A 14,461-nucleotide genomic window follows, 5' to 3' on the forward strand; every position below is an offset into this window, starting at 1 on the left:
AAACCTCTTCATCTACAGAAAAACCCGCCTGTTTTTAGATTAGTCAGATTATTTTCTCACTTCGGCTTATTTAAACTCTAAAAGTTCCTCGAGGAGAGGAAGAGAAAGTGAGGCCTAAATGATTGAGCTGAGCTCGTCGGTGAGGTGAGGCTAGCTCTGCTAGCCGGGCCTGGAGGGGGAGGTTAGCGTGTCTCCGTGTGGCGAGCTTCCCTCGGAGGCAGCTGTAGCGATAAAACTGCGGGATTACCAGTCCTGTCATTCCTGCTCCAAGTCAGAAAGAGGATTAGGCTCCTCTGGGAGGTGCCACAAGATCCACAGTGTCCTCAGGCAGCAGGAGCCTCGGGGAGAGCCGCGCTCACAGCCCTTGTTGCTGAGGGAGTCAGAGGAGTTGGCACAGGCTGAAGGGCTTCAGCTTAGCCTGAATAAGCAGCGGCGAGTTTGCGGTTCAGAAAGTGCCCAGTAACACTGCGCTCACCCTGCCGTTGGCTAATGTTCTCTATCTTGAATTCCACCTATTTCTCTGTAGAGATGTAAACAAAGTCATGCCGAGTGGTTTTTTCTTTCCAGCATACTTTGTTGGCCCCATTTCACCCTGTCCCCTGTTCCTCAGTGGTCAGGCTTGTTAAATGTGTGACCATATATTATCTATAGGGTTTATGATATATATATATATATATATATATATATATATATATATATATATATATATATATATATATGTGTGTGTGTGTGTGTGTGTGTGTGTGTGTGTGTATACAGGGTGAGCCAAAAGTCACAGGTCACCGTTTTATTTTATTTTTTATTTTATTATCGACGTTCTGGGGTCATCTAACAAAAAGTGTATGCTGAGAAAATCCGCAACAAACACCACCTTCAGCACCGCGTCGTGGAGGCTTGTGACAGCATAACAAATACAATAAGACGGTGTCCAGTTACTTTTGACTCACCCTGTTTATACACCTCTGGACTGAGAATAGTCCACCGACCAAAAATGTCTAGCCAACGGTGTCCTGTGGCCACTGACCACTGAGGATGACCAACACGAACTGAGCAGCAACGAATGAGCTGAAGTGCCGCTGTGTGGAAAGCGGAGCGATAAAAGTGACGTAGAGGCGGCTTTAATGTATGGCTGAGTCTATATGACCTACATTCATTAAAAGATGAATCAAAACATGTTTTAGGCCAAAACTTGCTCACAAAAGTACCGTAAAACCGTGTAAACGGTGTATTTGTAACCATTTCATGCCATAACTTCCTGTTTTAAGATTATTCAACTCGACAGTTTCAGGCCAGCGTGTGACCGTTTAGGCAGTTAGCATGATGCTAATTTGCAGTGTATAAGCTTCCATTACATTATTAATAATTAGCTTTAGCTACATTAATGCAAAAACAGAGAAGCTGCTTTGGACACCACCGAGCACGTCTCAGCTGAAAGGCCATTTGGAGTAAGGGGAAATCACCTGACTACCAAATTCAGGTTTGCATGCACTTACCGGCAGTCGGTGAAAATACCCCACAGAAACACTAACACAGATTAACTCTGAAGTACAGGAATGGGTTCTGATCTGTTTGATCAAATTATGTCTATATGTCGGTATGTATTTTCTTTGAGTAACACATTTCAGGTCAAATTTGACAGTCATTCATTCCCCACTCCATTCAGTTATTCGCCACTGCCTTCATGAGCTACAGCCACTGTCTCCCTCTAGTGGCCGGACATCAAAACACAAGTGAAATCTAATTTGCAGTCCCAACTTAAATATCAATACTGAGCAATGAAACCATAACCAGTAACATAAAGCATTACTGACAGTATTGACAGCAAGCCAGCAGCTACAGAAAAATCTTTAAAGGTACAATAAAGGTGGCCTATACATTTTATTTCAGGCTTTCAAACCTCTTCATTTTAATGGCAAAATTTATAAATCAGTACATCAATGTGTCAAATAGAGAAGTTAAATTCTGTCTTAAAGATAAGTTGTTTTTTGTGTGTGTGTATTACAACATAATAAACACAATTCAATTCAGAGAAAGGCTGTTTCTGAGCAAATTCTTCTGCAAGTCTATTGTGAAGAATCATATAGTCTATGCTATGGTGCAATAAAAGGGGGTTGCATGGAAACTCAAAATTGTTCAGAGAAAAATAAAGTGCAAATCAAACACAGCATCAGTCTTATAAAGGTAACAGTATCAGTTATTTGGATGTTCAAGCATAAAACTCTACACTAGCTGATGGGTTCCCTGTACCACATACCTAGTATAATGTTCTTATCACGTCCACGGTTGCATAATACACATAGTAAACATGAGGCTGCACACCCCGGGAGCTAAATAAATACACGCTTGCGCATAATCTCATGGTCTGCCCCCCAGTCAACTCACAAAGACTTATCAAGAGTGGCTTGTAAGTAGATTTATATGAAAATAGTCACCAGCAGGTTTGAGCAGCATTCAGTAAATCGATAAGGAAGTGGTTGATTGCTGTGAGGCACTTCTTTACGCATCATCATTTTATCAGGTACACCTACCACATAGGTGTAGTATTTACAAAGTACTGATTGTAGCCAACTTACTACTGCACAATTTATCAGCCCCTCTAGCCCCATCCATCATGGAAAGGGACCACAATGGGCCCACCACTGGTTCCTCTCTTCATTTTGTCACATGATACCACCAAACTGGAAAGATGGCTATCTTGTGCTTTCTCCGAGTCATATGAAGCTCCACCACTTCTGCTTAAAGCATCTCCTTGCCGTTCTCCTTCAAGCGTGTTGAGCTGTCCATGTAACTGAACAGCTGAACGTGCTTGAAGGTGGACGCCAGCTGTCAGTTCTACTGCATCAGCTAACATACGCTCATGTTGGCTAGCCAGTAAGAGTCTTTTGGACCCCACGGATGGCTATGGCATCTCCAGGGATCAAATGCTTACTGGCCACTTTATTACAAATATCATCCTTACTGGTGCACAATGTGGGCTTTTACAAGTACAGACGACAGCTCATCCTTTTCCATGCTCAATTTATGTTAGCCATCCAACACTTAATCAGTGTTCAGTTTCTGACCACAGGACCAATGTGGGCTGGACACTATTGGTTGGCAGACTATTTTCAGCCTAGTAGTGACCAATGATGTGTGTAAAAATCCAAGCAACGCTGTCATGTCTGATACTGTATCATTACCATGTTAGCATCACTGCTGTGCTGACAACAGTCAGATATCTGGCTAGCACAGCAGGGGTCAGACTGCGGTCCTTTTCCACTGATAGACAGGGTGGAGGGGGTCTGATAAACTGTGCAGTTTGGGCTACAGTTTATAGTTGTAAATCTACACGGTAGGTGTTTCTAATAAAATAGCAACTTAGTGTGCTTGTATGTTATTCTGTGCTAAATGTCAAGAAATGTAGAGACAGTGTTCAATGGAATTTATAGGCCTTTACATAAATGACTGCTTTAGTGCAGGAGAGCTCTTGACTTCAGTTATAGACCAAATCAAACACCTGATGCATCTCAGTTAAGTCTGTCAAGTCGGTTGGATATGGGCTAAAATTAAACTCTACTGAACAGCAGCTCACCAGGAGCAGGACTGGGACTACATACCTTCATATATGGAAGTCCAAAGCCTCAAAATGTAACTTATTTAAATTCTTCAGACAAAATAACAGACTTTGATACAGTCACTGATTTAAAACATTACTCTCACATAGGGATAGGCGATGTGGCAAAAGTAAAACACCACGATATGATGATATATGATATGTGCCACAATATTTTTTTCTAAGATTGGATTAAACAAAATGTAACAGCAAAATGCAAAATTAAAAATAAACGCTATGAGTTTTTAATTTGCCAATGTAAACTACATAAGGGGAATTCAATCAAATGTCCTAATTTCTGCATAATGAAATGGTTCACGTAGGCCATTCAGAGTGGTTTGATGTGAAATGGTCCGTTCTAAAGGAACTTTCCAAGAACTGTTCACAGTAGTGCTGACAGGAACCAGATGTACGAAGTGTTTAATGCCTCTAAAAGCTACATTAGAGAACGCTATTACGAGTGTCACGATTGGCCCCTCCCAGTCCTGTCCATGTGCTCCTTTGTTTTGGTCTTCCATGTGCGTTTGTTTTGGTTTAGTCCTGCCCCCTGTTTGGTTACTCCGCCCGATTGTGTTCACCTGTCCCTCATTACCCTTTGATATTTAAGCCCTGTGTTTGGCCTTGGCATTTGCTGGTCTTTGTCCTTGCCTTGTTTGATGTTTTGGTCTGTTGTTTGAACGGTTTGTGTTGCTCATCATGTCTGTACCTGATTCTGTCCGTATTGGCTCTATGACCCTGGACCGTATTGACCACGACCCTGGATTTGCCCTTAATAAATCTCGCTTATCTCAGCACATGCGTCCGCCTCCTCGCTCCCCGTTACACAGAGACACAAAGTGAGACACTGTTTTACGACAGTTCTGAGGTAGGATTTAGCTTTAAAATGTTTTATATTATATTTATATATTCAGGGTGGAGAAATACATGCAGGGCAAAACAGTACCCAAAGAAAACTTTTCAGATTCTATTTTACAATATTAACATTACATATAAAAACTCAGAACTGTGTGTAGTTTCAGTTTCAGTGGTTAGTGGTTTTGGGTAGTAAATATACATTAGGTCTTCTGTACACTGCACCATTTCATATCAGGCCACTCTGAATGACTTTGTTTACGTTATCAACAACAAAACTAAAAGGGGAAATTTTGTGAACAACCCTCAAGTTGGCCTGACAAAGCCGATGATCTGTTATCCCATGTGGTTGGTAAGGTGTTGCTAGGCTGTTGAAATGGTGTCCTAGGTGACTGCTAAGGTGTTGCTATTGCTATTGTAACCCATGTTGCTGTTGAGGTGTTGCTAGGCTGTTACTGTTGTATCCCAAGTGGTTACAGAGGTGTTGTACAGCTGTTTCTGTGATATCGTAGGTGGTTACTAGGGTATTGCCAGGCCATTTCTATGGCATCCCAAGTTATTCCAGGTGGTTGCTAAAGGGTTGCTATGCCTTTGCTATACTATCCGAGGTGGTTGATAATGTATTGCTAGGCCATTGCTATACTATCCAAAGTGGTTGATAAGGGGTTTCTAGGCCATTGCTTTGTTATTCCAGGTCGTTGCTAAGGTGTTGCTAGGCTAGCGCTATACAATCCCAGGTGGTGGCTAAGGTGTTGCTAGGCCATACTCTACAATTGTGCATAGTTTCACTGCTCAAAATCATAAAAATGGTAGAAAAAACAGAATAATAAAATAGAAGAACACAATAACTTTGTCAAGCCAACCTAATTATGCAGAATTGTTTCAAAATCGGTCCTTTTAAGAAAAAAAGTACGATTAAACTTTTAACATTTTGTGGTACATGCAGTTTTTAAGTGTAGTAGAAGTGCTAACGATACTACACATGAAAAGTGCATTATGGGATAATTTATCACAATAATGATAACATATCATCATATTGCCCACTCCTACTCTCACATCACTGCTGTCTCATAGGAGCTTATAAAGACTCTCCCAACACTGGTGCCAAGAGGTAAGTCCACACAAAGATGAGTGAGAGTGACCCTTTCTAATGCACTTCAGGTTCGTGAGAAGTCCCTGCTAAGATTAGTTCGCTGAAAAAACAAAGGATGAATAATGAAATGACACCTGAAACTTGTTTTTTTTGGACGTGGGGTTATTCTGGAGGAATGCTGTCTGACCTGAGAAAGGCACAGTGGAGCTCAACCCCAAAACCACAGACCGAAGTTCACACACTGTAGTCCAACTCAGCGTTCATGACTGTGTACATTGCATAGATGGCATCCACAGTGGCAGTAAAGTTCACCAAGAACTGCCGGATGTTTGCCAGGCAGTCTTCCTCCGTGACCTCCTGCCCTTTGGACAGGGCCTTCAGGAAGTCTGACCTGTACGGTGCAGCAAGAAGTGCAGCCTAAAAGAAAGCAAAGAAATTGTCAGGCCTCCTTTGAGGGTAATATATGCCACTGTGACCCCCTTGCCCTCCACACCACTCCAGTATTTCTTTCACTTGACAAGGGCATGTCTTACCAGGACCTTGTACATTTTGCAGTCTTATTAAAAATTAATAAGTAGATATTCTTCTGAGACTGTTCCGTGGCCCCTCTAGCATTTCCTTGCAGCCCCCTCTTTCAGAACCACTGCCTTATAACAATGTAGCTATTTATCTGACAGGCAGAACATGGCAAAATGTAATTGGTTTGACAGTTTGCTTTAGTGATTACACACAGTGAGCGGCCAATTTCTTACCTTGTACCTACACTCATTGGCCATTTCATAACAAATACCATATAAGTACGCTTTCTAGGTATACCGTTAGTGTTGCTGCACAATTATCCCCCTCTACCCCATTTATCAGTGGAAAAGGACCACATTATGCACCATTAAGCCGATAATATTTGGGTGGTTATCACATCAGTTTCACTGCTAGTTTGAGAGTTCGGCCACCCAAATAATATCCACCCAGTTTTATCTGTGGTCAGAAAGGATGACCAAGGCTGGTTGTGTACAGTGAAACTTTCATGCAACTTTGGTTGCTTGAAACCTACATGAAACTAAAATGCACTTGAATTGCATAAAGTAGTGTCCAGCAACTCAGCTGTTGATGGTTTATTTGGTGATTAAAAAGGAGACTCCCCCACTGTCTGACTCAAGATTGGTAGTTTTTCATTTGGTAAGTTTCTTGAGCCATGGCAAAAAACATTTCTCAAACTTAACGGTTCTGTAAACAGCTGCGTTAACTAGCTAACAGCTGTTTAGACAACTGCTTGCTGCCTTTATTCCTCTATGTTAGTCTGCTGGCTTCGTGATTTATTGTCACTGTGATGTTACACAGAGTCCAAGGCTCATTTGGGATCCAGAGGATGAAAAGTATCACAGAAGATGCGGAAAGCGGTCCTTGAAGAACTTGCTGGATAAAGGCATATCAAGTAAGCTGCAACTGTAATGTCTACTTAAACATTCATTTTCAAAGGCTTAGCATCACACAACAGATCAAAATTTTATTATTAAGATGTAGAAATACAGAAAAGACAAAGAATGGCAGTGACAGCTGGAAAAAATACACAAAGGCAATAAAAATGCTGCAAATATGTAAATCACACTGTGTGGATGACTTTATAGTTAGAACAATAAGACATCAAAAAAGACAAGTTGCTAATTTGCCTAACTAGTTAAGGAATTGAATTGGTGGTGTGGAACTTTTTTTAATTGCTTCGAGTAATTGTCAATTTGCACCACAAATTATGTTGCAAACAACTCACAACATGCAACTAGTTGCGCAAAAGTTTCACCAACTTTTAAAGCCAGGCTTTACACGTGCATCGACAATGTCCTACAGTCTCTAACTGTACACCAGTAAGGCATTTCTAATAAAGCGGCCAGTAAGTTTGCACATTATGCAGTGCTAAATAATTTGTGGTTTGAAGGATGGGGTAAAGGGGGGAGCTGATAAATTGGGCAGTAACAGGTGGGCTGGTCAGTAACTGTAAAGTGCACATTTACAGATTTACAGGATTAAGTGGTCAGTGGGTGCACTAGGTAGGCACGCAATAATCTTAATATACTGGCAGCTATAAACACTAATGGCATATTCCTCTACTATCTGGTCAGCTAGTGGTCCTGTGGTGGTCCCTCTCCATTGATGTAAGGGGTAGAGGGGGGATGATAAATTATGCAGCAACATATCGGCTACAATCCTGTAATAAAACTCTACCAAACGGTAATAAACCCATGTTCAATCATACGCACAAGTTTTGGCTCCCCAGTCAAATGAAAACAACTTTTGCACACTTTCTATGTTTGAATTCTTTTCCAATATGTTAAAATCAGCAAAGAAACAGTAACTTTGCATTAAAATGTGCAGAACTGTGTTCTGTATAGAGGATCTGTTAACTTATTTTCATATCAACAAAACATGGAATTTGACCGGGGCACCCAAACTTTTGCACCCCACTGTATAGGTCTACGATGCTGGCGTATGATATTTCTATACTGTCCAAACATGCTGTGTGTACAAATTCAGAGTTTGAATTTAACTTTAGTTAATAAGTTGCTGTCAGGGAGTCTCCACCTTGTACGCTGCTTCTGATTGGTTGCTCTGGCTCAGCCACATCATTCCTCATGGACTCTGCCTTATTTCTGTTCCTTGTTTCTCATGTTTCCCTCTTCTAGTGCTATCCAGGTGTTTGCCTTTCACTGCTTAAGATTTTATGTATGGTTATGGGTTCACTGGTCTTAACTCCTCACATGGCGAAGGTCCACCTGTGGGCCCAAAGTTTACTACACACTTCTATAACCTAAGAAGAGCTCAACACGTTTGCTGTAAAGTTCCTGTAGTTACTGAATAATAAGTCCTAGTATGTAAAAAGGGACTTGAATAGGTTAAGCCTGTCTGCCTGTTCTGACCATATTTCCTGGAATAGCCCTAATAAAATTACTCAGCCCGCCCATCCTGCCACCTCCGGCTTCCCTCCATTACACTTATTTAATAACATAACCCGAGTGGCGCAATCAGCTACGAAAGTCTTCAGTTTAAATCCCAGGGATGCTGCAGCCGTAGAATCGTCCAGGCTGCTCTCCAGCTGGCTTGTACTGCCTTTGGATGAAGTTTCAACTCAGCTGGAAAACTGTTGCATCACCAGATTGCAACTATCAGTGGTTTGTGTTCACGTTGGTCATTGTGACTAAAATACAAAAGCATTTTAACACGTTAACTATTGGTCAATTTTAATGAAGGTTAGTTCATGAAGTGTTTCACTTTTTCAGAGAAAAACACTTCCTCACTTTTCTCCCCTTTGTATGGAGAAAGCCTGGAGAAGAATTCCAACCAGACTGCGCAAAGGCTAAAGCACAGAGGTGAAAATGTTAAAGTCTGGGGCTGTTTGGGGCAAAATTTTGAAACCATCAATTAAAAATAAATGCCAGCTCGAATGACTTCTTGCATTTCTTCTAAGATTCTCTAACACGTCCCGTTTCATCGTTTTGTTCATGTTTTCTTCCATGATGTGCCCCAGTACCGTTTGCGGAGAAGCAGCCCCATATCCTGATGCTCCCACCTTCGTACTTCACTGTGTGAGTGGAGTTCTATGGTAATCTTAGCTCAATCACTCCAAACATTATGAGCTGAATTGGGAGTTCTGTTTATACTTCAATCTGACCAAAGTACATTGTACTAAATACTTGTTTCCTCTAACTGTATCTCAGCTGACTGGTCCTGGTGGCCCTTACCAAATAGAACAGGTGCTGTTACTCAGGCAAGGGGATGCATAACCAAGTATTCAAGAAGAAATGACCCATGTGACTCATTTTTTGTCTGGGAAGCATATATTAGATGCTGTATATATTGATGGAGTAGCTAAAATTGATGGTTATATAAAAGTAAATATAATTACCAATCAACTGTTCCATTTTCTACTAAATATTGAGTCCTTTATCAGTTTTAAAATACTGCAGGTGGGTCCTGCTTATAAAATCAACAATTATGCTGACTCTGATCTCTTGGCCCTCCAACGGGTCATCTCTTCAACTTCTCTTGCTCTGAAGTAATAAATCTGCCCTCAAGATGCGTCATAGATGTTTGTAAGAGAAAACGGTGAGGTCAAGTCAACGAGGGTGTGATGAAATGCAGCTAATACTGATGAGCTTTAAAAAACTCACACTTTACTTTTTAAAACCCACCTTGAAAACTTTCTGGACTATCCAGCCGTGGTACCTCTTGAGTGCTTGATCGTAGGCTTTAGTGATGTTGACGCGGATAAGATTGGGATTGTTTTCGTCCCTCTCTCCGTCTGCGAGGCTTTGCAACAGGATCTGAATGAAGCGTAGACCTCTGAGGAAGGCAGTTAGCAACTATTAATGTCTGAATTTCAAAACTTGCATGCTGCTTCACTCACCAGACAGGACAAGAGAGAAACAGATTGATATGCATGACAAGATTTAGTTGCTTGTATTTTCCAAATATGTCACGGCAATAATAAAGTTAAAGGGCAATCTCACTGATTTTTCAAGATTTTTGTATAATTTTAAGGAAACTTAGTCAGAACTATTTGTAATGGTAGTGAAAAAGACGTTTAAAGCGTTTAAAGGGGTTAACAGGGGTGCTATAATGCAAAATAACAAAAAACAACTTTTTATGCTTATTATTTTAAGGTGTACAACTGTTTTATCATTATCTGCATTGCATATAAAACAAAGATGTGTAGATTTGCTGGTTATTTTGGATAGTGAATAAAATGCCTGTATTTGCATTATGGCCCCTGGTTCCTATCACCACCACTATAAAGAAAACTGTAATCTCTGTAATGCACCACTTCACATCAAAACACTCTGATTGACTTTGTTTACATCTCAACCATTGCACTGTGCATGAAATTTGAAAAAGATATGAAATTCCCCTTTAATGACCCCCATGCTTGCTGAGTGCTGGTATTCTATGCTAAAAGAACATCTTACAAACCTGACACAGCTTATTTAGACTTCTCTGTTTTGTTCAGCTTCTCTTAAACTGGAATTCCACCAATTTAATTGTTAAGATGTAAACAAAGGCATTCAGAGTGGTTTGACGTGAATTGATTAATTGTAGTGAAATTTACCAGCACGGTTTTCATCACTCAGTGTCTGCTGAGTTTTTATATGTGTAATGTTGATGGTAAAAAAGTGGTTAATCTGGAAATATAGGTTTTCTTTAGGCCCTATTTTGCATATATATATATATATATGTGTGTGTGTGTGTGTGTGTGTGTGTGTGTGTGTGTGTGTGTGTGCGCGTGTGAATAGCCCTGTGATGGACTGGTGACCCTTCCAGGGTGTATCCTGCCTTCCACCCAATGACTGCTGGGATAGGCTTCAGCTCCCCCGTGACACAGAAGGATAAGTGGCTTAGAACTGAGACAATGCGTGTGTGTATGTGTGTATATATATATATATATATATATATATATATAAATATATATACACTCACTTGCCACTTTATTAGGTACACTAACCCTAACCCTAACCTGTTCAATTGCTTGTTAACACAAATAGCTAATCAGCCAATCATATGGCCGCAGCTCAGTGCATTTAGGCATGTAGAGGCAGACAAGACAACTTGCTGAAGTGCAGACCGAGCATCAGAACGGGGAAGAAAGGTGATTTAAGTGACTTTGAACATGGCGTGGTTGTTGGTGCCAGACGGGCTGGTCTGAGTATTTCAGAAACTGCTGATCTACTGGGATTTTCAGGCACAACCATCTCTAGGGTTTACAGAGAATGGTCTGAAAAAGAGGGGGCAGTCATGGGCTGGAGGTTAGGGAACCAGCCTCGTGACCGGAAGGTTGCCGGTTCGATCCCCAAAAGCTGACAGCACATGACTGAGATGTCCTTGAGCAAGACACCTAACCCCCAACTGCTCCCCAGGCGCTGTGGATTGGGCTGCCCACTGCTCCGGGCAAGTGTGCTCACTGCTCACTAGAGTGTATGTGGTGTTTCACTTCACGGATGGGTTATATGCGGAGGTGAAATTTCCCCGTTGTGGGACTAATAAGGGTCACTTAATCTTAAAATATCCAGTGAGCGGCGGTTGTGTGGACGAAAACGCCTTGTTGACGTGAGAGGTCAGAGGAGAACGGGCAGACTGGTTCGAGATGATAGAAAGGCAACAGCAACTCAAATAACCAACCAAAATCTCTGAGGAATGTTTCCAACACCTTGTTGAAAGTACGCTACGAATAATTAAGACAGTTCTGAAGGCAAAAGGGGGTCCAACGTTTTACTAGCAATGTGTACCTAATAAAGTGGCTGGTGAGTGTGTGTGTGTGTTTAAGGTCCAAACTTGTCATCAAACAGCTTATTTGTAACTGTTTCATCTAATAACTTTATGTGATGCAGCTATACGCACCAAACTATTGAGATGTCTGGTTCCTATCTTCACCACTGTGAACAATTCTGACTTGGTAATTTTCTAGACCTGAGCATTTCACATCGAACCACTCTGAATTACTTGTTAATTTAATTAAGCTTATTAGTTCATCTTAATTATTGGATAAATCAAAAAAGTGTTATAGTATTTTTCTAAAAGCTCCACTATGTAAGATTTTTTTGTTTAAATGGAAACAAGTAGCATTACTGAGCCAGGAGACAAAAAACAGCCTGTAAAGTCTGAAATAGTAATTTAAAGGTCAGAGGCATTGGGCCGGGAGTTTTTGGACCGCATCATATGTCTCTACGTAATGACGTCACACATCAGTTTGGCTTGATATTTAGGTCTCAAATGAAGTATTAATCAACATTATACTGAGGAAGATAAGATGACAGTAGTGGATCATTCACTCACATACTCAGGAGACATATCACCCTTCACCCTGTTTTGAATGAGTTCTCTTTAAATACTCTTTCAACTCACAATCATCAGATTTATCCGCTTGAGAAGCACAACCCACATCCAGTTGCATGCAATTACACATTTCCACCAGAGAGGTCTCCAAATTCCCAAATCTTACATAGTGCAGCTTAATGTCAGGCATGTCAAACTGGGGACCTTCTGGGCTAAAGTACTGTGGAGATCAGCGTTTACCCTCAGCTCATGAGCTCAGATGTGTTTAATGAGGCAGTCTGCAGTGTTTTGGCCTGCAAGGACTGGAGCCTCACATGTGCAGTATGCTATGTATTTTGAACTCTTCTTTCAAAATAATCAGAAGCATCTAGCTTCTGTGTTCACTTGCAGTTAACAAAGTTCTAGTGGAACAAATACAACTACAACTAAGATCAATATTGCTGTGTGATACCAATACTGGTATACCAGTACAGATGACGTATCTCTCTGCTCTACATTAACAGAAAACGTTGTGTTCAGTAATACTCTCCAAAAAACTGTAATTTCTTGTAGGTTCAGAATCCTTTCTTACCTTTTTAACCACATGAGAGCCAGCGTGGCCCCTGCTTTAGGCCATTCTGACCCATAGATGCCTTTCTCAACCTCCAGAATCTTTTGGAGGGTCTCGTACTTTGCAGGGTCTGAGTCATAAACAGCTCTGATTTTCTTGAAAGGATAAGAAGCAGAGAGAGAGCTCACATCAATCTTCTGTGATGAGACTTTACACTAAACCATGGGGGCAGAATTAGATTTATAGTTGAGACTTACCGTAATGTTTCCATTTATGTCTGCTTTGATAGGGGCGAAAACTTTGGAACCGAGGCAGTCTGTCAAAAAAGAAACATATCAGATTATCAAAAGTGAAGAAAGTGCAGAGTTTAATAGCGGGTTCGGTTCTGGGTGTGAATCTAAACCGACCGGCCTCTTCCTTAAGTATGCTTCACTGTATCTACACTCTTTTATTATATTTTATGTTATTAACCATTTTATGAGCCCCATTTACCCTATAGGTGCTCTTAGTAGTTCTACAATAACAGACTGTAGTACATCTGTTTCTCTGCATACTTTATTATGCATGGCAGTACCTGTGATGTACAGTGATGTTAGTGATTATGATATAAACAGTAATTCACTGATTTATACCAACATCATCAAATGTTACATGAAGAATGTAGAAATGTTTATCTATCTATCTATCTATCTATCTATCTATCTATCTATATATATTATTAGTTTTAAGAACAAGTGGCACTGATTAGTTTGAAACTTCTAAGTGCTGCTACTTATCAGTTTCACACACTGTAAAACAAGTATAAATGCATAAAACGAGATATTAGCCTTTAGAGTAAAGGATACCTGCATATAGGGGGTTGACAAAGCATTTAGAAGAAGCAAGGCTGTAGGTGTAAACCATGCATTACTGAAGACTATTATGGATGCACACACATACCAGCCATTCGTAATGGTCATTACAACAACCTTGTTTGATGTTCTTGACCCCGGTGACCCAGAAGGCAGAGTGGCCTTCTTTGAGGAGAGCGAACAGGGCAGTAAGCCCAAGTTGTCTACTGAATATTTAATAGCCCTGAGTTTAATATTAGGACTGCACCCGTGGGGTCTTTTCGTCATTATTTACCTAAATACTCTTAACCTCAAGCTTCATTTAAAGAAAAACGATCCTTATATTAACGCCTACTAGAGGCTTTATGAGGATTCCTTTAAGGAGGCAACTTTATTCCTAGCAGTCACCTGGAACACTGCTGCGCTCTGGCTGACCCTAGTGAGGGAGTCTGTGGAGAACCGTTAGCTGCACCGTCTTGTTTACCCTCTACATTTACGCCAGGACAACTTACTGTCTCTCAGGCTCGCGTTACTTACCGAAGAAAGGCGGAAGATACGACACCGAGTCCAAAAATTCTTTTGTGGTAACTTCGTTGGTGTTTGGGAGCTGGGCGAACTGATTATCCAGCAGGAGAGCCATCCTGAAAGCAGGCAGATGAAATGGAAAAGGAAAATGTGGAGACTGTCAACAGCAGCACAATAAAACCCGGAACAACCGGGAGTGTCAC

At 40.9% G+C, this 14,461-nt stretch overlaps 1 protein-coding gene across 1 annotated transcript; it reads right to left on the reverse strand.

Annotated features, from left to right (window-relative positions):
- Window positions 1–4,119: 4,119 nt before the first annotated feature.
- On the reverse strand, window positions 4,120–14,461 carry gltpb (glycolipid transfer protein b). Its single transcript, XM_017710763.2, has 5 exons — window positions 14,271–14,461; window positions 13,161–13,219; window positions 12,925–13,058; window positions 9,719–9,869; window positions 4,120–5,954 (listed from the first exon to the last, which is right to left on the reverse strand). The coding sequence occupies exons 1-5, from the start codon at window positions 14,371–14,373 to the stop codon at window positions 5,772–5,774; spliced, it is 630 nt and encodes a 209-aa protein (XP_017566252.1). The 5' UTR covers window positions 14,374–14,461; the 3' UTR covers window positions 4,120–5,771.

Source organism: Pygocentrus nattereri, chromosome 18 (assembly GCF_015220715.1).
Source record: "Pygocentrus nattereri isolate fPygNat1 chromosome 18, fPygNat1.pri, whole genome shotgun sequence".
Classification (NCBI taxonomy): domain Eukaryota; kingdom Metazoa; phylum Chordata; class Actinopteri; order Characiformes; family Serrasalmidae; genus Pygocentrus; species Pygocentrus nattereri.